Here is a 23,649-nt window from a genome sequence, read left to right as displayed (position 1 = left end):
GCAGATAGATAATGCTTCTGTTCGACATGCTAATACTGGTTAGATGTGACAGAAAGAAATGCAAAACATAAACTTATTTTTAATTAACACAGTTTATTATTATTAATATTAACATTTGTTAAAAGACATCAACTGTTTACATTTTTAAACAATTTCACATAAAATGCCTGCTAGGTTAAATACCGGTAATATTGAATAATATATAAAAAAAAAAAAAAAAAAAAAAAAAAAAAAATATATATATATATATATATATATATATATATATATATATATATATATATATATAGTTAGAATAAATCAAATAAATGTGATACCCTTTTAATATATTAATTAAATTGATTAATTGATTAAATTGGCATAAATTAAATAAATGAAAACATTTTATGAAATAGTTACAATTTTTAGACCCCATTTGGGTAATACAGCTGTGTATATGTGTGTTTTTTTACATTTATTATAAAATTTTCTAAAGATATGATCTACTTAACACTTCTACTTATTCACTCAACTACTTCAGCATACTTTAACAAATGTTTTCATTCCTTCCACCCTTCTTTCATTCACTTCCTTGATATGCGAAATTGCCAGGATTTTCTTCTTTTAAGAGAAAAATTTTGAATCTGGACATAAAGCGCAAAAAAATCCATAGCGTTATCGTTGGCAGTGACCAGGAAAGAGTGGCGATTTTTCCTGTACAGAGTGTGTAGCCACAGTGACACTGCGCTAACTTTAGTTTCTTTTTATACCCCTGGCATTATTGTGTATGTTTTTAAAATAATTTTTAAAATGCGTTTAAAATTGCGAGGCAGGGACTAAAAACACTTGCAGTCCACCACTTAATATGTTCGTGAGGAAACTCCGATTTTTTACTGTAAATATATATAGCAAGTTTGACCAGATGATTTAAAACAGACAGATTATGGATATCCTTGTAAGGACATTTGGTCCCCACTAAAGTATAAGAAGCTTGCCCACACACACAAACACACACACACACACACACACACACACACACACACACACACACACACACACAACACACACACACACACACACACACACACACACACACACACACACACACACACACACACACACACACAACACTCACTCACACTCATGTTCCCTCTCTTTCACACACTCATCCCTTGTATTTAGGCAGATGCTGTGCTTAAGGCATACTAACTAGGTGACACAACACGGCACGGAAGCCTGTGATGGTGTCATGGGGGTGTGTGTGTGTGTGTGTGTGTGTGTGTGTGTGTGTGTGTGTGTGTGGGTGGAAAGGGGGAGGACGTCTGTCCATCAAGCACTTTCTTTGTGGGAATATCATCTGTGTAGGGTTTCAAGTGTATCATCGTCCCTTAGACATCTTATGGAGGGTTGAACACACAAACACACTCACACACACCTCGATGTTGCGAGCGTGTCTCTGCATCTTTGTGTGTGAGCCCTGGGCTCTGTGGGCGGAATAGGAATTACAGGGTGGGTGGAAAGAAGGAGAGGGAGGAGGGAGAGAGAATGAAAGAGTGAGAAAGAGATTGAGTCAGAGGAAGAAGCACAGAGATCACGACGGTGACTGAGACGGATTGTGGACACGGACTCTATCACTCATACACACACACACACACACACACACACACACACACACACACGTGTGCACACACGGTGGATGGATGTATTTACAGAGCTCAGAGTGGCGTGACGTCTGGCTGTAGAGTTGAACCTCACACTGCTGTAGATGGAGCAAACTTTGAGCATCAACCCTGATAGAGTAAGTACCTGTAGAGCTCACTACACCCTTACACACACACACACACACACACACACACACACACACACACACACACACACACACATACTTTTACCAAACCGATTTAATTAAGCGAATGTCCTCACTTTGTTCTGTTTGCCATTCGTCTTCTGTACATTATTATCGCAGGCTTTCAAGGCGCTTCTATTTCAAAAGCAGTGATTTATTTATATATATATATATATATATATATATATATATATGTGTGTGTGTGTGTGTGTGTGTGTGTGTATGTGTGTGTGTGTGTGTGTGTGTATATATACTGTATATATGTGTGTGTATATTTAGTTATTTATTTCAGAATTAGTGAGTGTGTGACATCTATGTGTGTGTTAATATGTATCAGTAAGTGTTCCTGATTTTTTTCACACTGTTCTCACAAGTGCCTGTGCAGTCATGCCATGGAATGCGCTGATCTTTCTGCAGCAGAATCACCACTCCAATTTAAACACACTTGCTGCCATTTCTCTTTACATTTAGCGTGCACTCTGTGTCCGGATTAAGCCTGCGAATCTGAATCCGAATTCAGTGCTTATCTTGCTCATCTCACATCCGCTGAGCACCATGAAACATCTCTGATCTCATTATATTATGGCTCATTCAAGTGACGTTCAGCCAAAACACATAAAAAAAAAACAAAAAAAACTCTGAAACCCACTGATTAACAAGTGATTAGACACAGCAATCGTGAAGTTCTGTGCACTTTCTATGTTTAAAAACGAGGAAGAAATGCCGAAATACCGTCTCGAGCCGTCTCGCTGTTTGGCTCTTCCTGCTCGCAGAGAGCAAACATAATTGTAGAACACAAAATCAATTAAATCGGCTGATTGAGCAGCAGATGAATAATAAATAGAACCCCTCTGGTGCGCTCTCACCTTCCCCCATCTCGCATCAAATGCAAACAGTTCATTACCGCACGCAAAATGTCACTTTCATTACCGAAGCTGCGAGCTCTTGAACTTTCTTCCATTTTTCATGATATGCATTTAAATAGTTCTGTAGGAATGTGTGACGAGGCGTCTCACACTGAGCACATTAACTTCAGTCTTATAAATAAAAAAGACAAGTGTGCGTCATGAGAGCACGTGTTTCCCCCGGAGAGAGTGAAATATAAATATAAAAATATAAGAATAGTTTTGTATTTTTTTCTGAACGATTCGCTTGTTTATTTGTAAGTTTGTTTATTTGTCTATTTCTAAACCCTTTTAAATAACATGCATAGGAAGGCATTTGCGATTTGGACTTTTTTAAAATCTACCTATTTATGTTTTATATTTATTTTTAATGTATCTATCTACTGATGGAAAAAAATGCAAAAGATTTTTATACAATTTTTTTTTTATTTATTGTTTTTGTTTTATTAATTATTTTTATTTGTTGATTAGCTAGTTACAGGCATTAAAAAAAAAATCAAGAGATAATAATTGTGACTTTTTTAAACACTGACTATATTTTTTAATATAATATTAATACTAATTGAAAAAAACTATATATATATATATATATATATATATATATATATATGAGGGAGGTCTTGGGTTCAATCAGTGTTCCATTTACTCCTAAAGGTGTTCAGTAGATTTGAGCTCTATAGCAGGCCACTTAAGGTCTTCCACTACAACCCATATAAACCATATCTTCATGAATCTGGCTTTGTGCACAGGGGCATTGTCATGCTGGAACAGGTTTGGGTCTCCTAATACAAGTGAAGGGGAAACGTAATATAGTCCAAAGACATCCTAAACAATTGTGTGCCTCTAACTGTGTGGTAACATTGTGTGGAAGATCAAGCTTAAAACAAGCTGAAGTGAAAATATTCTGAATTGCTTACTTCTGTATGTGGCAAATCAAAAGTTTCTGAATGCATGTTAGCAGCCAATTGTCTTTGGGATCGATTTTTGTTAGATGTGCCTTATTAGAGAAACATGAGCCTATAAATCACTCTGTAAATTTGATAGAAAATTTAGTTTTAGGAGGAGAATGACTGAGGATTTATTATCATTTGGACATTTAGTCCAAATAAATATGGAAAGAACATTTTCGCTTTCTTAATTTGCTCAATCTTTCTGTACTAATGCCCTCACAGATTTCTACAGTTTGTCTTTGTCATGAATATTGAGCACAGTCTTCTGATCTGATATCTTTAATTTGATTTATAGAGCTGTGTAAGTGTGTGTGTGTGTGTGTGTGTGTGTGTGTGTGTGTGTGTGTGTTAGTTACTGTATGAGAGATTGATTCCACAGCAGAGGGCAGTATTGAGGAAGGTTGGAGTGCATGAAAGAGTTCATTTGCTCATCACATATACCAGGATTTCTATGCATGTTCTCCCCATGTCAGTATGGGTTTCCTTCTAAAAACTGGTATGGAAGTGGCTTGGCTATGCTCAGTTGCCCAGAAGAGTGTGAATGATTAGTGTGTGAATGTGTGTACACGAGGTCCCGGACTGGCGTCCCATCAAGATTCAGAGGATTAATAGAGATGGATACACAAATGTTTTAGTTGTGGTGGTGGTAAAGATGATGATGATGATGATGATGATGATGATGATGATGGGGATGGGGATGTACGCATTTTGTGTACAAAGTCAATCGAAAAGAAAGCTCTTAGTGGTGGAATGGATGCTTGCAAAAGATCACAATCAGAATTAGAGATAGAATTAGAATATGTTAGTTGCAGTTTGAGAGTTCGAATTACAGTTAGAAATAGAATTAGCTATAGAATTATTGTTAAATACAGTTTTTTTTAGCACTTTAAAAAAAGGCCATTGTCCCATAGTAGCTTTATAGAGATACTAAAGTTTCTTAGAGTAAGACTTAGTTACTAATCACAGTTAGAAATAGAATTATGGACTATTATTATAGATTGAAGCTTTTTGTAGATAGTAGTTAGAAGTTTATTTAGAATTGGAATTGGAGATAGAAATTAAGATAATTTATGGGTAGATGAAAGTTAGTTAGAATTACAGTTGGAATTGAAGTTAGAATTATAGACAGAATTATAGTTGTATAGAATTTCAATTTGTATGTAAATGATTTGCAGTTGTAGCTTGTTCGAATAACAACTAGAATTGAATTTAGCATTAAAATGAAAATTGAATTAGAGACAGAATTTATATAATTTATTTTTAGAATAAAAATGAGTTGCAGTTAGTCTCGTTAGTTTCTAGCTAGTCTATTAATATACAGTACTATGCTAGTTATTGTTAATATATTATACCAGTTAGAACTAATTATACTATTTAAAATTGAGATTAGAAATAGAATTAGAGATAGAAATATAGTTTGAATGAGTTAGTTGGAGTTGCTAGTTAGAATTAAAATAGGAGTTAGAGTTAGGTAGAAGTGGAGTCGGAACTAATAAGATTTTAATTTGTAGAGTTCAATTTTGAGTTTTGCAATTAGGGTTAGAATTTTGATTCATAATTCGTATAAAATGTGAATTAAATATGAAGTCAGTAAAAGATAGATTTTGAGATTTTAGAATGACAGAGTTACAAAAACATTCATATTTTTGCCTTTATTGTTGTAAAATGAGTTCTAACTTGTTTAATTTAATCTCAAGTTGTTACTATAGCATTATATTTATTGTTTTATTTTATCTGAGCACATTTTGTCCGATGTGACCGTTTTCCAGTGCCATGGTTTTAAATTCCCATCTACAAATTTCAGCTTGTATTTTTAGTTCCCCGGTTTGAATTATACCCTGGACAGCGGTTCAACTGTTTTGCTGCAGTAGTCATTACTGGGGTTAAATTCTTATGACATTTACAACACGTCTGCTGTGTCTCGACAAGAGAAACCACACGTCATCCCCCCTCGAACCAGAAACGTTCTCACATTTATTTCTTTTTTTATCGCTCAGTAATTTGCAGTATCAAGTCTCTTGGAAAAATCCCTGTCTCTTCTTGACTCTAACATGCGAAAGATGAAATGTAGTAGATTTGAGTTGTGGCAGTTCTATACTAAGCGAGTGGGAATACTGAGATGTGGAAGAAGTCTAGAAGATGGTGTGTGTCATGCAAAGAGAATCAGAACAATCGTTCACAGCACTCAAGCTCGGAATGAGACAGCTGAATGTTTTTAAAGTTTTTTGTTTTTTTCTCCACATGTCTGGGACAGGAAATAGCTCATCATAGTATGCACATGCTTCAGCCTCGGCCCATGCCCATGCCCATGTGGTACCTATCAAACGCAGCCTTTGTGTCTGAACGTCTCGTTTTGGCATTCTGATGCTGCAGAACCCCCACCAACCCGGTTCTCATTTAACCAGCACCTTGTAGACACCAGGTTGACGTCATGGCCGAACTCGGACGTTTCTCCACCCCTTGATTCGGCTCGGATAATAAGCGAAACCCAGACTTTTTTTAGTCTTTTTAAGCTGTTCACACGTCCCTGTCCATCCTTCTGCTAAAATTTTTGGGTCTATTTTCAGCTCATATTTTTCTCTTTCCATTTTAAGATGAAGAAAGATGTTTATTGAAAGTGCACCAGCATGTTAAGGAGGCTCTCTGATGGTAGTCTCAGGGATTTCTGGGTTTGGGATGCTGGATTTATTTGGGTTGAGACTGAGCCAGAGATGGAGAACTGTTGAACAAGCGTTCCTGTCGACTAGAGAGAAAGAAAAGCGACGGTTAATCCGTTCGGATTTCTTTCTATGACGTGTCCTGTCAGACGGAAAAAGAGAGACAGAAACGAATTCCAGTCTCGTCCGCCGGATTCCTCGCTCACGGAACTCGAAAGCCTGTTACCCCTCGTCCCTCCTCCTGCATCCCGCTTTGAGCTTGGGTTGTCATAGAGACAGCGGCGAATGGAACTTCCTCATGAGTTGATCTCAGTTCTCTGACTGGGCGTGTGTGTGTGTGTGTGTGCGGGTGCAGGGGCGCGAGGTGAACGTGTTGGCGCTTGTTGCGGAGGAGTGAGTTGCGCAGACATGCGTGCGCCTGCGGCACGGCTCGGGCATTAGCGGCTCGGCGTCCGCGCGTGTTAGAAGCTCAGCCGTATGAGGGACACACTCCTCCGTAAGCGCACTATGAGTCTGAAGAAGAGGCTTTCTTTCAAGAGGGTCTCCAACTTTACAGCGGTGAGTTTGCGCGTGCGTGTGTGTGTGTTTTGCACTTCAGCACTTTATAAATCCATCTTTCATCTCATTTGTCACTTTTTTCTGTCTTTCTCCTGTTTGTTTCAGTGCTGCTTTTTGTGTTAGTTTGTTGTAGTCTCCAAGGATTTTGTGTGCATTGTGTGTGTGTGTGTGTGTGTGTGTGTGTGTGTATTTATGAAACAACTGTAGAGAGTTGACTCAGATATGCCAGTAGAGGATGGCCACACCTGGACTTGCCTTGCAACTTGCATGCTGGCACCAGCTGTTCTTACGAAATGCGTGTATGATTTCCATCACATGTGACACAATACTTCATTAAATCAATGAAACATCCATGAGCTTTTTCCTGATTTAGATTTAAGATCTGGAACCTTCATGGAAAATTCTCTCTCTCTTTCCTTTCTCACTCACTCCTTCTCTCTGTCTGTTTCTCTCCATCTGTCTCTCTTTTCTGGCAGCGTGAAAACTGTCCCTCAATAGCAGGTACTATTCATACTTGAAATTTGAAAGTAAACAGGGGTTTGTGCACAGCCGCTTGGCTCAGAACGATCCGGTCCTTCCTCCAGCTGCCGTGTTGCCATGTGTTTTGTTTGGAAATATCTCAGTGTTGCTCGAAGTACACTTTCTGTTCGATCCGAAACAGAGCTTTCTTTTTGTGTTCTCCTTCCCCGGTCTGTTTTTTTAATATTTGGTTTGGTCTAATGCAGAGGTGGTAGATAGTGGTTAAGGAATTGGGCAAGGCCCGTAACCTACTATAGCTGCTCAGGTGCACTAGTACTAGTTATAAGTGTATGTACAAGTTATACAAGCGCTAGTATTTGTTGAGCTATTTCATAAGTTGCTCTGTAGCTCCTGGATCCATAATCTCAAATGAATGTATAACACTGTAGAAAGAACATTACTCATAATCTTACATTCCAGTGCTCATGTTAGTTTTCACTCTCCAGTGTTCTGTATTGTTTAAAGACTATAATCACACTATTGATATCACCCAAATGAGGATGGGTTCCCTTTTTGAGTCTGGTTCCTCTTAAGGTTTTCATCAGGGATAAATGCACATTATTCACCTTAACTGTTAAATTCTGTAAAGCTGCTTTTGTCTGTTGTGAAAAGCGCTTGACTTGACTTGTACTAGTTATAAGTGTATGTACAAGTTATACAAGTGCGAGTACTAGTTATAAGTGTATATACAGCATTATTTTTAGATGGAACAGCATTGAGGGCATTAATACAGCACAAGAACTAGTTAGTACAGCATTGAGGGTATTAGTACAGCACAAGAACTAGTTAGTTCAGTACTGACTATTAACACAGCACTATTCTTAGTTAGTACACATTAAGAACATTAGTACATCTGTAAAACTAGTACTTTATATAATATAAAGTATAGCACTAGAACTAATTAGTACACTATTAAGTACATTAGTGCAGCACTAGTTAGTACACCACTGAGTGTATTAGTTCAGCACTGCTACTAGTGAGTACTGAACTATTCTTACTTAATATTCCCTAGACTGTATTTATTATAGCACGTACATAAGTACACTACAAGTATTAGTAAGTATACTAGTAAGAGTAAGTATAGTAAGAGAAAGTACAGCATTATAACTAGTTATGACTTCATTGAGTCTATTAGTACAGCACTAGAAGTTAGTACAGCATTTAGTTTATAGTACTAGCATTAATACTAGTTAACACCATGCAGCTTGTGCTACTGTAGCACTAGTACTTGTCATTACTATACTGAATGTGTTAGGACAGCATGTAGTACTATTTAGTACCACACTGTTCAATACCATTAGTACTAGTTAGTACCACACTGTGTGTTTAATAGCACTAGTAATTGTTAGTACCACACTGTGTGTTTAATAGCACTAATACTAGTTAGTACCACATCGTTTTATAACACTAATACTAGTTAGTACCACAATGTGTGTTTAATAGCATTAGTACTTGTTAGTACCATGCTGTAAATTTACTAGCACTAGTACTGGTTAGTACCACACTGTGTGTTTAATAGCACTAGTAATTGTTAGTACCACACTGTGTGTTTAATAGCACTAATACTAGTTAGTACCACACTGTGTTTTATAGCACATAGTACTAGTTAGTACCAGACTGTGTGTTTACTAGCACTAGTACTAGTTAGTACCATGCTGTAAGTTTACTAGCACTAGTACTGGTTAGTACCACACTGTGTGTTTGATAGCACTATTACTAGGAGTTCCACACTGTTTAATAGCACTAGTACTAGTTAGTACCACACTGTTGTATAGCACTATTACTAGTTAGTACCACACTGTGTGTTTAATAGCACTAGTACTAGTTAGTACCATACTGTGTGTTTAATAGCACTAGTACTAGTAGTACCACATGGTTTAATAGCACTAGTACTAGTTTGTACCACACTGTTTTAATAGCACTAGTACTAGTATCACACTGTTTTAACAGCACTAGTATTAGTTAGTACCACACTGTGTTTAATAGCACTAGTATTAGTTAGTACCACACTGTGTTTAATAGCACTAGTATTAGTTAGTACCACACTGAGTGTTTAGTAGCACTATTATTAGTTAGTACCACACTGTGTTTAATAGCACTAGTGCAAGTAGTACCACACTGTGTGTTTTATATTACTAGTACTAGTTAGTACAGGGGTGTGGTGTGGACGTTTCTTGTATAGTAAATGCTCTGTGTTTGTTATTTGACAGTTATATAATTTATACAATGTTTTTCACTCATTTTCTCTGTCCTTTGCTTAGTCTCTCCCAATTTCGATATATTTTTCTTTTATTCTCGTTTAATATTTTTTTTCTGTTTTCATCTCCCTCTCACTCCTGCTTCCATCCTTTTCTCACTTATTTCACTTCCTGCTCACTCTGTTTTACTTTTTCACTCCTCTCTGAACACTTCTCCCTCTTTCTTACTCCTTCTGTTCTCTTTTCTTCCTCGCTTTATCCCAGGACTCTCTTCATAACTCTTTTAGTCCCTTTCTCATTGTGTCAGTGCGAGTTGGAGGAGAGGATTAGCGTCGAGCAGTTTCACTCTGAATGTTCGCTCGCCCTCGCTCCGAACAAGAGCGCCTTTATGGCAGCGTGTAGCGTGTGTTAGCGTGTTAAAAAAGCTTAGCTTTGTGTGACTCCGCACAGTCTGTCACTCATTCATTCGCAAACTGCTCTGCACTCTAAGGACACACACACACACACAATTTGCTGACCTTTTCAGTTCATGCAGAAGATTTTTAAGGAGCGTTGCCATTTTTGGACCTGTGTGTGTTCGTGTACTTCAAACAATCATAAATTTTTAGGATAACAATGCGATTGGAAACATGCTCATGTGGGAAAGTGCATTGAGGTGTGTGTGTGTGTGTGTGTGTGTGTGTGTGTGTGTGTGTGTGTGTGTAAGAGAAAGAGAGCGAGACAGAGAATGAATCTCTGTTCCTTAAATGGTGATGATGAAGTTTCATTGCACGACTGAACACCCAGACGATTGACGTCTAACTTATGTGGGAGAATATGATGTCCCTTTTGTGTGTGTGTGTGTGTGTGTGTGTGTGTGTGTGTGTGTGTGTGTGTGTTTGTGTGTGTGTGTGTGTGTGTCTCTAGAGTGTTTCTGTACCAACTCCAGGAGCCTGTTATTCACCATGACAGCAGAAACAAATGCAAGCACCTGCTCATGACTTATAAATCCTTCAAATGTATAACTCTCTGTGTGTGTATCCACAAACGTTTGTAGACACTTGTTCAAGATTCATATGTACCTTTTTGAACATCCCATTCCACATTTAGTCCCCATATGTGGGGGAATAAACTCCACTCATCTGGGAAGATGTTCCACTAGACTTTAGAGTGAGTTTGTGAAGATTATTTATGTGAGATTTGTTGAGATGCAGTCAGCATTCTGATTCATCCCAAAGGTGTTTAGTAGTGTTGAGATCAGAGCTCTACATCAGGCCATTCAAGATCTTTCACTCCAACTCATGTTAAGCATATTTTCATGGAACTGGCTTTGTGCATAGGGGCAAAGGTTTGAAGTCCTGATAATTTGGTTTATATATAATTTGTGTCAATTCCCACTCCTTAATAAGTCAAAAGACTGTCATGTGCTTCATTCAAGACAGAAAACTTCATGTTGAATACACTATGTGGAAATCTTCCACTTCTACGTGCCAGCAGGTGCATTGTGATTGGTTAATGTCACTGTGATTGAGAGGGGAAAGAGATATTATGTCATATCGTCGCTCGCCAAACTTCAACACCATTAGACTAAACCATAGTTATTATCTATGATCACTAAATAGTGCATAACCTACGAAGACTGCTATAGGCTCAATTACAGATGATCCCCGAGATACGATTTCTCTTTAGGCTCTTACGATAACTATATTGATACGACAAGATTGTACAAATATATACAATTTTGCGTGTAATTTTCAGTTTCAAGATTCAGGTTTATTTCTATATTGCTTTCACAATGGACATTGTCTCATAAGTGAATAAGTGAACTTTCTTTCTTTCTTTCTTTCTGTAATAAATCTGTAGTAAAAAAAAACTTAATTAAAGTAGCAGTAGACTTCTTCTTCTTCTTCTTTTTTCTTCTTCTTCTTCTTCTTCTTCTTCTTCTTCTTTTTTCGGCCTCTTCCATTAGGGGTCGCCACAGCGGATCATCTTTCTCCAAACCCCCCTGTCCTCTACATCTGCATTTTTCAAACCAACTACCTGCATTTCTTCCCTCACCACATCCATAAACTACCTCCTTGGCCTTCCTCTTTTCCTCCTTCCTGGTGGCTCCATCCTCAGCATTCTCCTACCGATATACCCCATGTCCCTCCTCTGCATGTGTTTGATAGTCTTCATTTAAAAAAAACTAAACATGCATATTGTGTCAATGGAAGGTCCTCATATAGATACAAACGTGTCTGTGTGTGTGGGTGTTGCGTTTAATTGCTGACTTGGCAGTATGATGCATTTTAAGAATATGCCTAATCAAGAGTAGGAATTCTGATATTTACAGAACAGTGTGTGTGTGTGTGTGTGTGTGTGTGTGTGTGTGTGTGTGTGTGTATCTGAGATCATACATCTGTGTTTGAGTCAAGACTGCATATATCTACTCTAAGGCATTTCTACACAGTCTGATCTCTAACTGTGATTCCTAAAGTGCTGATTAGAAGCTCCAGGCTGCTCGGTCAGGCCTGTAAGCGTCTATGTTAGGGTGAAGAGGAGAAGGAAGGAGAGAGCGACGGCTTTATAGGGACGAGCAGCATCAGAGATGAGGAGGCTGGAAAAATCTGAGTAATATTTCAGTATGTGGCCACATGTGCCGTGCTGCCAGAAGCACAGAGGCAAGCCACTGGAATGAAGGGGAGGGGGGTTAAAAAAAAAAGCCACAGCACAAATAAAGAAGCTTGGAGATGCTAAAAAACGCACTCTGAACTCGAAAAAACGCTGACAAAGAAATTCCCATAACTTGCTTCTCTTTAAACGAGCAACCAGCTCAGATTTTCCCCTTATTTTCTCTTTTGTTGGATTTGAATTTGTTTTGATCTTCCCGTCCTTGTCTGTCTAATCTACATGTTTGCATTTCTCCTAAACAAAACGGAAACCCCTTCTGCATTTCTGCTTATATTTATTTTTTCCTCTCACATTTTTCGTCCTGCATCTCATTCTTCTACGAGAGCGCAAATTTGAGCGTCGCTTTAAAATGTACGGAATATCAAAACTTTCGAAGGCATGCTGATATAGAAGAATAAGCAACAGCAGAATGGTGGGGTGCAGCCAGATGGAAAGAAAAGTTACAGTTTTTTTTTCTTAGTAGAACATCTTCAAAACATGTTCTTTTAATTAACCAGAACTAATGCAACTTGTCATATAAGAGAGAACCTGCGAGCTAGAAGCCATCTTGTTGTGATTGAGTGAACCTTTTGCATTTATTTTCTGAGCACTGAAAATTGTTTCATAGACACAGAGCATTTATAATGGACAAAACAAGAAATAAAATAACCTAATGCCTAAAATGTACATATAGTCCCCAAATTATGATTTAGATGCATTTCAGTGACACCATCTTAACATATATATCGTAAGTTGAGACAGTAGGAGTCCTAAAGAAGGCTGATTAGTATGTGGGAGTTTTATACTGAATAATTAAAAAATTGCAGCACATAATTTAGCAAAACAGAGCAATTTACCGTACTGTACTGTATAAACTACACAGTACAGGTAGGTCCTGAGTTACAAAGGTTCGACTTATTATTTTTCGATCTTGCGATGACTATAGTGATACGAAAAAATATTAGAATTTTTGTGCTGCATCAAAATTTTCGCACGTAAATTTTGGGACGCTGCCCGGATGAACGCATCTCCAGACTTTTGAGATGCCTTACTCTTACCAGCGGGCACATACCTTTTCTGTGTTTTTGGTATTTCAAAGACCAATTTTAGCTTTCTCCTTTTTTCGGTGTCGCCGGATATTAAAACAAAGTGTGTCCGGCTCCGCCTTTCACTCGCGAACCAGCGCTCGTTCATGTAGGATGGTACTGAAATTGCAGTATAGAACCCCATACTGATCACCATTCTTTAAGACTCCTGGGTAAATAAGGCCATGTCTTGACTTACAATATTTCCAGGTTATGGTCCGGTCATCAAAATGCATATCCATCTGAAACACACGGACGAGCACCAGTGCGGGTTTGCGAGTGGAGAGTGGCGCATAAGGTGCTACGTTTGCCTGCCGCAATGTAAAATATTTGTACCATTTTGTCGTATTTCTATCGTCATCATAAGTTTGATAAATTGCATGTAAAGCCATCGTAAGTTGGGGACCATCTATATTGATATTAAACACACTTCTATTGTTAATTGCACATCACGTCATGTGATTATAAATGGCTGGATATACAACGTGGGGAGTTTGAGAAACATCATTTGGTTGTAAGAAGAATGCAGCTGTGGAGAAGTTATCTATTTTTACGAAGTATCACCTTCAAATAGTCCCCTTGCACAGCAATACAAAGCTCCCAGCATTCCTGCAAACTTCTGGAATGTGTCATGGAAGTTTTCGTTCCGACGCGTGACAAGCGATTCGCCCGAATCTCCGCAATGGTGTCAAAACCGCGACCTTTGAGCCGGATCTTCATCTTCGGGTAGAGGCGAGTAGGCGTCGGTGCGGAAGTGAGATCATGTTGTTGATCCAGCGAGAAACTGACGCGTGAGGAAAGTTCGGTGACTTTCGTGGTCAGAATAGCAGATGCGGTAACACGGGGTCAGAATAGCACCAGTTGCACAGCTTACGATGTACACAGGACGATGTCTTTTAGCACTCTGACTTTACTGTCCAGCAGTGAAGTGTGTGGGACGGTAGGATTTGGAAAGAATGCTATGTACTGATGTGAAGAGATGACCATGTTAGAGTAGTTAATAAGAGAAGAAATGGCTCATGTGCACTCATTTTTCTATGCGATTTCTCTTTCAATTTACTTCATTTTTATTTGTATAGTGCTTTTCACAGTGGACAATGTCCCAAAGCAGCTTGACAAAGCTGAAGCAGCTGAAACTATTTTTCATTTATAGGTTTAGTGCAGCTAAGTTTATCCCCTATAAGTGTATCCATAATGAGCAAACCAATGGTTATGTGGCAAGGAAAAACTCCCTGAGATGGTATGAGGAAGCAACCTTGAGGAACCATACTCCAAATGAAACCCATCCTCATCTGGATGGTACCGAATGTCCATTCATTACAGTTTCATCATTGTTGAGGTGTACAGTTAAGTAAAGGGTGCTGAAATGTAGGACTGATCATGCAAACTGCAGTCATAAGTCATTGTAGTAGTGTTTATATTAATAACAGTCCAAATCCATCCTCATGGTTCCTCTGTAACTTCATGGATCTTTAGGCTGTTCAGTCAATCTATGATTGTAAAGACGATGGAAAGCACGCACGCGTACTGAGATTTTGATCAAACTGACAGCAAAACTCATGCTTTCAACTCTTACTGGTTCCTATTCATTTGCTTGCACTTGTTCTTCAATGGAAAGCCTGTCGATGACGCAGGTCCTCGTCCTGTTCTAATAGAAACTCAAATCTTCGGCGCTTTCAGGAGCTTGTTTGTTGCGGTTACCAAAAACATGAAGCATGAATCACCCCTTAAGTAGCTATTTAAGCAACCGGAGCTGATGCAGTCGGAGAACAGGTGACATGGGGAAAAAAGAAGAAAAAAAAAGGAGGCCTATAAATCTCCTTTGCGCTATAATTGTGGAGAACAAATGACACCTCGTAAGAGAGTTATTTGGTTAAGCTCAGTGGCTGTATAACGAACAATAGTGCCTTTGTGACTCGAGACAGCTACGTCGGTGTCCGAAAAGTCCGATTCAAATCTCACACTCGTCTATAATGGCAGGATGGCAGAACAAACAAGACGTGAGATTTAATTGAAGGAGTGTTGTTAAATTTCGAGAATCACGAGAGACAGACATGAATAGCGCATGGATTAAAACGTCCCGCGTCCTCCTTAAAAAGCAGCCGAAACTCTTTTTCTTCTCCTTTTAACATTCCGGAAATGATGCCCTCATTTCTATTTGCACAGCCACACATTGTGAACGAGCCCCAACTGCGATGAAGGTAACACATACTCATTTTCTTTCATCTGAACTCTATTATTTGAGGATCTTCGTGGATGAAAGTCATAATCATAATCATATAAAACTGCTTAAATTGCACTTAGGGGCTGTGCTGTTTAGAGAGTGGATCTAGAAATATTTGTATAGCTTGAAGGTCTGTGCATTCGCAGGATTCCTCACTGTCCCTGACTATTGATTAACCATCTTGTAGGTAGGGTTTGTTATCGGGACACTGGTAAACATAGCTGTTCTGCTTTGGCATGGAAAATGACCTTGTGTTGCTTACTTTTTTGTGAAGGGACTGATATAGACATCAGGCTTTTTACTACTGTTAACCAAGTCCCTGTTCATGATTGACCAATGATTCAATAATACTACTAATAATACGAGTGTAATACGAGAATATATACATATATTTTATAAGGTTTGCGGACACCTGGTCTAAAATACGGTACGTACAAAAGTGCTTTGAGCATCACATTCCACATTTTGTCCCAATTTGCTCTTATAATTTCCTCCATTCTTCTGGGAAGATGTTTCAGTAGATTTTGAATTGTGCTTATGGACATTTGTAGGCGAGGTGAGGAGGTCAGCATTTTGGATTCATCCCAAAGGTGTTCAGTAGGGTTGAGATCAGAGCTCTATAATCAGGCCATTCAAAATCTTCCTTTTTAAAGCATGTAAAACCATATCTTCATGGAGCAAATGCAAAATTTGATTATACCACATATATTATTTATTACGTCACATATATTGATATACCACATGATTATACCAAAGACATTTTATAGAATTGTGTGTAACAGTTTTAGAGAAGAACCGCAGGTTCTAAAAGGTCAGGTGTCCCAATACTTTTGTCCATATAGTGTATATATACATGCGTGTGTGAGTGAGAGAGTCTGGATAATGTCTTTTTTCTCTGAACTATGGTGATCCATCTCACTCACTGTGTTCCTCCAGACCCACCTGTCTGCCCACCAGGGCTTTGTGGTCACACACTAACCCTTTTTTCCTCTCTGTCTCACTCTGGTCTTTCTTTATGACCTAATCGCTGCTTGGTGCGTGGCGTTGAAGTGCTGTGTAGCCGGTGTGGGTGGACGTCTTGTTCTGTTCGCCTGCTGGAAATTCACACTGCATGTCTGAACAGAGATTCGTTTTTTTGAGAGTGACTGCGTTGATAACGATTCTGCTGTTTTGTGTGTGTGGGTGTGTGGGTGTGTGGGTTGGGTGGGTGGAGGTAGGTGGGTGGGTGACAGAACGTGTGTAATATTCAGAAATGTCTCGCGAAATGTCATAACTGTTTAAGTGTATACATTGAGCTTCCGGATGTGTGGTTACTATTTGTGTCAAGGTCATGTGTTATCTAGTGCTTTTGTCTCCACCCTACACAGATCTGTCACTGTTTGACTACAGTGCCTACATATATAGAGGATGTGACTCATTGAGTTTCAGGCCTACACACACAGACACAGACACACACACACAAACACATGCAGATACACCTCACACGTTAAACTCACTACATTTGACTTACTTCCTTTGATCCCAGAGACTGAAAGGTTTACGAGTATCTCTTAGCTGGTTCTTTTATTTTAACAGTTGTCTCATGAAGCTCAATGTCTTTTTCGTCACCTGGTTTATTATTCACTGTGGACACAAAAGGATCACAGATTCTTAATCAGGAAGTGTTTATTATAGAACCTGGCACAAATTTTATTACTTGTATTAATCGAATAATTAACTCCGGATACTCAATGGTTTGTGGATTAAAACACGAAACGGTTTGTGGATTAAAACACAGGGGAATGAGACATGAAACAATCGAAAACATTTGTAGTGTGCTATTTTCATAAAACAACAAAACAAAACTTAAAATTTAGCCAAAAACTTCAGTGTTTTATTTGTAACTAAATGAAACATAGCAGATTTTTTTTCTTTGTTTATAGTCACGTTTAATGTTGTTGATCGTTACCCAAAAAGCAGGTCAGTTCTTTTAATAGCAGCTTTACGCAGTCATCTACTTTCACTTTTCTCGTGGAATAAATAAAGCTGTACCTAGAGAGGGAGCGCAAACCGCAACGTCCTCCTTCCTAAACAGGAAAAGAGGAAGGAACTGACTCTTTCTCAGACTGTTTTATAACTCACACACTGGAGACTCCTTCCAGACTTACCTTTATATTTTATGCCAGACCCTTATCCAGAGCGACCTACAGTTATCTCACTTGTACAGATGAGTAATTGAGGGTTAAGGACCTCGATTTAACCCAACAGCATTTTCATCAGAAGTCCAACATCTTTTTCCCAGAGCCAGTCCTTTCCTAAATGAATACATGTCTTCAAGCAGACATTTAGCAGCTATTCAACACAACTCAAGCTTTATTGTCATTCTTCCACATACACAGTATTTAAACGAATGAAATGTCATTACTAACAGACCAAGGTCCATAGACTTACTAAACATAAATAAAGAGTAAACATGAAACAAATCAGAGTCAAGGTACGATAAATATGAGGTAGATATGATAAACATGAGGTGGAAATGTAAGTAGTGTAAGAAGATTTTACGAAGAGTTACATTTTTTCCTGGAATTGCTCTTTTGAGGCTTTTCCAATGTTGAATTACAGTTGTAAATATAGAAACTCCTAACCCATTAAGATGTATGCTGTTATATAAATATTAAAACCTCTTGAGAAATCCAAACCCGAGAATTCAGCAAAGCTGTAATGTCGCCCCCCGTGTTAAGAATGTCGACGGTTCGGTATAAAATGGAACACGTACTCATACACACACGTGTTCACTGTTTAAATTTAGATACTATAACCTCTGTAAAACACATATTCGGAAGATCCTGTGATATTGGATTGGGACGTCATTATACCATGATTTTTTTTCTCCCAGCACTTATAAACCTGTTTCAGCGTGGGAATTTGTTTTGCCATCTTGTCCTCGCTTGATCGACTAACATGTCCGGGCAAATGTGGGCAGGGCAAATGTGAGTCTGTGGGCGGGGCTAGGAAACACTGAAAGCATGCATCACTCACTTTGCATTTAGAGTGCTCACAGGTTAAAGGATTTACCAGTAGAACAGGAAGAGTGTGACTGAGAGAGAGAGAGAGAGAGAGAGAGAGAGAGAGAGAGAGAGAGTGTGTGTATGTTTGTGTGTGTGTGTGTGTGTGTGTGTGTGTGTGTATGTGTGGAAGGGGGATGCGTGGGTACGATGAGTACACCCTGGCCAGTTCTAGAGTGCGTTCTGGGAGTGTGAGTGTGTATGTTTCTGAGGACAGTCACTCACACATGTCTCTCTGTGTTCTCTTGCAGTCAGCAGCTGTCTCTGATGGCGGTGAGTAACCATCAATTTATTCTTCTCACATCTCTCATGTCACTTGTTAGTTCTTCTTCCTTGCTCACTCTAGATCGGCATGATTTCTTCCTCTCTTTTTAATTTTTATAAATTTTTTATCAGTGCCGTAATAAATAGTTAGGAGGTGTAGCTTAGTGGTTAAGGCATTGGGCTTTGGATCAGAAGGTCATGAGTTCAATTCCCAGTCTCACTAATCTCCCACTCCTGGGCCCCAAACCTCTTTTGATTGTGGAGGCTTTGCCAGTGATGAATTGTAGTTATTACTATCGAAATGATAACCCTATTAGATGAATGCTGTAATACTATTAGTATTAGTATTACTACTATACTTCTATCTATAAGCCATATTATAGAAGTCTTGTCCCTTAAACCTCTGTATTAATTATGACTGTATTACACAACACTTACTGTATTTAAATATAATGGCTTATATTAGATGCCGATGTTTTACCTCCGCTAAGAGAGAGATAGAGATGAGCTGATAAGCTGATAGTGAGATTCCCGCCTGGATGAAAGGGAACTCATTCCAGGCTGTATTTAAATCGTTGATAGCTCTTGATTAGATGGTGTTTGCTTTTCTTTGTCATGTACAAGCCAATGAGTCGCAGGTTTGATCGGTTGGATATATATATATATTTATCCAACCGATCAAACCTGCTCACTTGAATCCTCTTAGTGTCTGGTGTTTAGGTATGAGGTAAGTGTTAATGTCATGTTATGTAACACATTGTTTGTTACGACAAGTACCCGAGTTCCTCCTGAGACTGATTAAGAGGAGTTATTGGCCGCTTGAGACGTTCTTGCCCTTGCTCTCCTCTGCTTCGCTTTGCCCCACTTTCACACCACCCAATTAGCACGTGTGAACACCGTGCCAACATCGGCGTGATCATCGTTAACCGTGCGCCCCAGCCTGGCGCATAACAAAGGTGTCGGGGGAGCGGTTTAGGATCCGCCATGATCCAAAGGCAAAACTGCATGTAGGCAAACGGTGAAGAGCGAAAGGGCTTTTTATAACAGTGTTAAATTCTCATATCTGTTTGTTTGAAAGATTCCTCTAACCATAGCTCGGACTATAGTGCTGACTTCCAGTTTCTCCGTAACATGACAAGCTGCATTGCTTATTATTATGAACTGTAAGAGATAAAGAGAGCAGTATAGTTGCTCTAACGTAGGTGATAACAGGGCTTACTTATGTCAGGCATTCTATCACTTTATATATAGCTTCAGGGTTATACAAAGCACCACCCTTACACTGATTTCTTTTTCTATAACACCTCCAAGTGTTATATTTTTTGCTAATTATATTCACCTATGTGTGAGTGTCTGTCTCAGTCATAACAAACATCTCCATTTCTGTGTAGGTGAAGATTCCATCACATTGTAAATCATTCTCAATCTCCTTACTATCAATAGGATCAGTATTTTGGGGATTGTTTAGAACCTGCCCAGCCTTCACTGCTGTATTTATGCATATCAAAGGGTTTTTACTGCAGCTACTAAAAATCATCAATAAGAGCAAATAAATCAGCAACAGACAGATCGGGTTTAGAAAAGCCAAACTGTTTTTTGTGTTTCTATCTGATCGCAGATCAGTAGGTGTATTGAAGTAATGTACAGGTCATGTGGTGACCTTTATAGTGTATTAGAGTATTGAGTGTGGGTGAATAGACAAAAAAATAAAAAATCTGTGTATGTTTTTATCATGAGAGGAAGCATGAAATGTAGCTTTTTGGAGAAAAGGAGGAAGAAATGACTTTACCTCTGACTGTTACACAACTCTGACACTGGGATACAAAGATTACACAAATTAGTACCGAAATTGTTGCTTTGAGTACAATTCTCTCATACTTACCACTGGATGTTTAACATGGCACCTCATGGCAAATACTTCTCTGAGGATTTGAGAATTAGAATAGTTGCTCTCCACAAATATGGCTATAAGACCAGGGTCATACAAAGGTTTTCCAAGATGGATTCTACTCACAAGGGTCCATCAAAAATGCAGAATCTGCTTAAAAAAAAACAGACGCATCATTGCTTTAGATGTTGCAGAAGCGGAAGGTCCGCTTGTCAGTGCTTAGAACATACGCATATGTTCCCCCTCCACCCTCGAACTTCTATCTATCTATCTATCTATCTATCTATCTATCTATCTATCTATCTATCTGTCTGTCTGTCTGTCTGTCTGTCTGTCTGTCTGTCTGTCTGTCTGTCGGTCTGTCGGTCTGTCTGTCCACTGCAGAGTTGCAACAACTATTGCTATGATGAATGCCACATTATACATTTTGTTTATTAATAGTTTAATAAAATTCTGGGGATGGTCTGAGAGACAAGTTAGATCTTGTTGATTCTTGCTGAAATACACAGTAAATCTCTCTCTCTCTGTCTTTCTGTGTCCCCCTCTGATTCATTTGCTTTAAAAAAAAAAAAAAACAGTCTGCAATTTCCTCAGAAATTACAGGGGTTTATTTTAGAAATCTGTTTATTATTAGTGTTAGATTATATGGCGTGTCTGCTAAACAAGTCCTTGTGAATGAACTGTTACTATAGAAACACTAATTTATTAGTAGAAGCACATTGATATGAACTCATCAGTATTTGATGCATGGTGGTTTGATTTGGTTTTAGTGTTGGAGGTGATGGAGCTTAGGAATTTGTTGGAGATCTTTGTCATCATCCTGGTGAGAGAAAAACAAGTGTCTGAGTTTGGCGTATTGGTTAAAGATGGGAAGTTATATCTCGCTTGTGGATTTACGTTGCAGTCACACATTGATGTCATAGTTTTTTTTTTTTTGCAAATGTGTGAGAAAACACAAATTTCTATGTCTCAAAGACCCCCCCTAGTCGAAAGCAACAGATTTACTCTAGGCTGTTACAAGTGCTGACACTGGAGACTCCTTCTCTAAATGAAACATATGCTCATTAAGCTGGACAAAAGTTTATGGACACCTGACTATGATTGGTATATGCGTTTGAAACATCCTATTCCACATTAAGTGCCCATTTGCTTTTATAATAACCTCCATTTTTCTGGGAAGATGTTTCACTAGTCTGGATTTTGGAGTGTGCTTCTGGAGATTTGTTCTCATTCAGCTACCAGGGTGTTAGTAAAGTCCTATGCTGATGTAGGTTAAGTGAGGAGGCCTGGGGTGCAGTCAGCATTTACATTCATCCCCAAAGTTGATCAACAGGGTTGAGATCAGAGCTCTTTAGCAGGCCACTTAAGATCTTCCACTCCAACCCATGTAAACCAGATCTGGCTTTGTGCACAGGGGCATTGCCATGCTGGAGCAGGTGTGCATCCACCAGTTCAAGTGTGGGGAAATTTTACGCTACTTCAACTCTGTGATAACAGTTTGGGGCCAAGCCACATAATACAGATATCTTAATACTTTTGGTATTACTGAATGGTAAAGGAATTAGGAATTAGATAGAGAGAAAGTGTAACAGTGTCAGATTGAAGGCTTTTGTATGATTCATTCTATTAATTGTATATATATATATATATATATATATATATATATATATATATATATATATATATATATATATATATAGTCTTAGTTTTTTTTTTTTTTGTTATTATTTCAAGAATATTTTTGATCCAGTCCAATTATTTAAGAAAATTCAAATGTGTTTGTTTGGGTGGTTATAAGAAAACACAAGAATTCATAAAAGGCCACTACTATCGTTCCTCTGTATTTAACAAGCCCAATTTATAATTTGTTAACAATTTATTATTTATTCACAATTATCAAAATAATTGATTTCATTAAATGTTATTGGCTGCCATTGAATAGATGCAATAACTTACAGGGTTATCCAACCATTTTTGTTTTAAAGCTACTGCAGAAGCATGTAGGCTAGGTCTGTTTTTATTTATTTATTTATTTTTAGATTAAATGCAAATTTTCTTTTATTACCACCATGTTATTGTAATTCTCTACAGTGTAATCACTGGATATTATTAACATAGCAACACTGAAGCTTGAGATTATGAAAAATCCAAAAAAATAACAATATTACCTAATCAGTGCCATCTGCGAGCGTGTTTCTTTTTCATAAGAATTGTGAAGCTTACACAGGGAATTTATCCGACATTTTTCCTCACCCATTCCTCAAAGCAACTTCCTGACTATGTGAATGACCTTGTAACCCTGGAGAGGTCAGCGTACGATCACACTTCTAAAAAAAAATCAAACTTTAATTGCTTACATATTCGTCAAAATGTATATAATGACTTCCTGGTGTTTTTTGAAAGTGTGTGTAAATGTGTGAGTGGTTAGCATGCTGTTAGAGCGCTATATTAGCCTCCTCATTAACATTGCAGGCTCATGTTCCCTCCGTCATTAATGTTTCCCTCGTCCAGCAGCGTTCAATTATTCAACGTGCGATTGGACAGGGCTTTGTGCCGGACGTACCGTATTTCGTGCAGGTGTGTGTTCATGCGTGCTGCTCGACTGTGGCTGCACCTTCAGCTTTATGTTGTGCGATGTGGAATAGGTGTGTGTACGATTAACGTGGGGGCTTTTAATGGCTAATAGTCCAGCACATGGAAACGTTTGTGTGATGGTAGGCAGGCATGGATGTAAAGGCCTGGAGTCCTGCTGGCATGAAGTACCTGGTTAGGTGGCATCATACAGGCTCATACCAGCTCTATCCAGGTAAGACTTCCAGAAACAGGGCTGTTTAAGGAAACACAGGATCTTGATAGACAACGCGTGTAAAAAAACATTATTAGCAACAAACCTATAATTAA

General features: G+C 38.5%; 1 protein-coding gene across 1 annotated transcript in view; it reads left to right on the top strand.

The window, feature by feature from the left end:
• Window positions 1-23,649, top strand: part of rgs12b (regulator of G protein signaling 12b) — an 82,469-nt gene that overhangs the window by 39,555 nt on the left and 19,265 nt on the right. Inside the window, 1 exon segment of the mRNA XM_046870388.1 lies at window positions 18,848-18,869. Coding sequence (XP_046726344.1) covers window positions 18,848-18,869 — 22 coding nt within the window.

This window comes from Silurus meridionalis, chromosome 2 (assembly GCF_014805685.1).
Source record: "Silurus meridionalis isolate SWU-2019-XX chromosome 2, ASM1480568v1, whole genome shotgun sequence".
In the NCBI taxonomy this organism is placed as follows: domain Eukaryota; kingdom Metazoa; phylum Chordata; class Actinopteri; order Siluriformes; family Siluridae; genus Silurus; species Silurus meridionalis.
The sequence above is the reverse complement of the archived record's forward strand: the minus strand, read 5'-3'. Positions and strand labels throughout refer to the sequence as shown.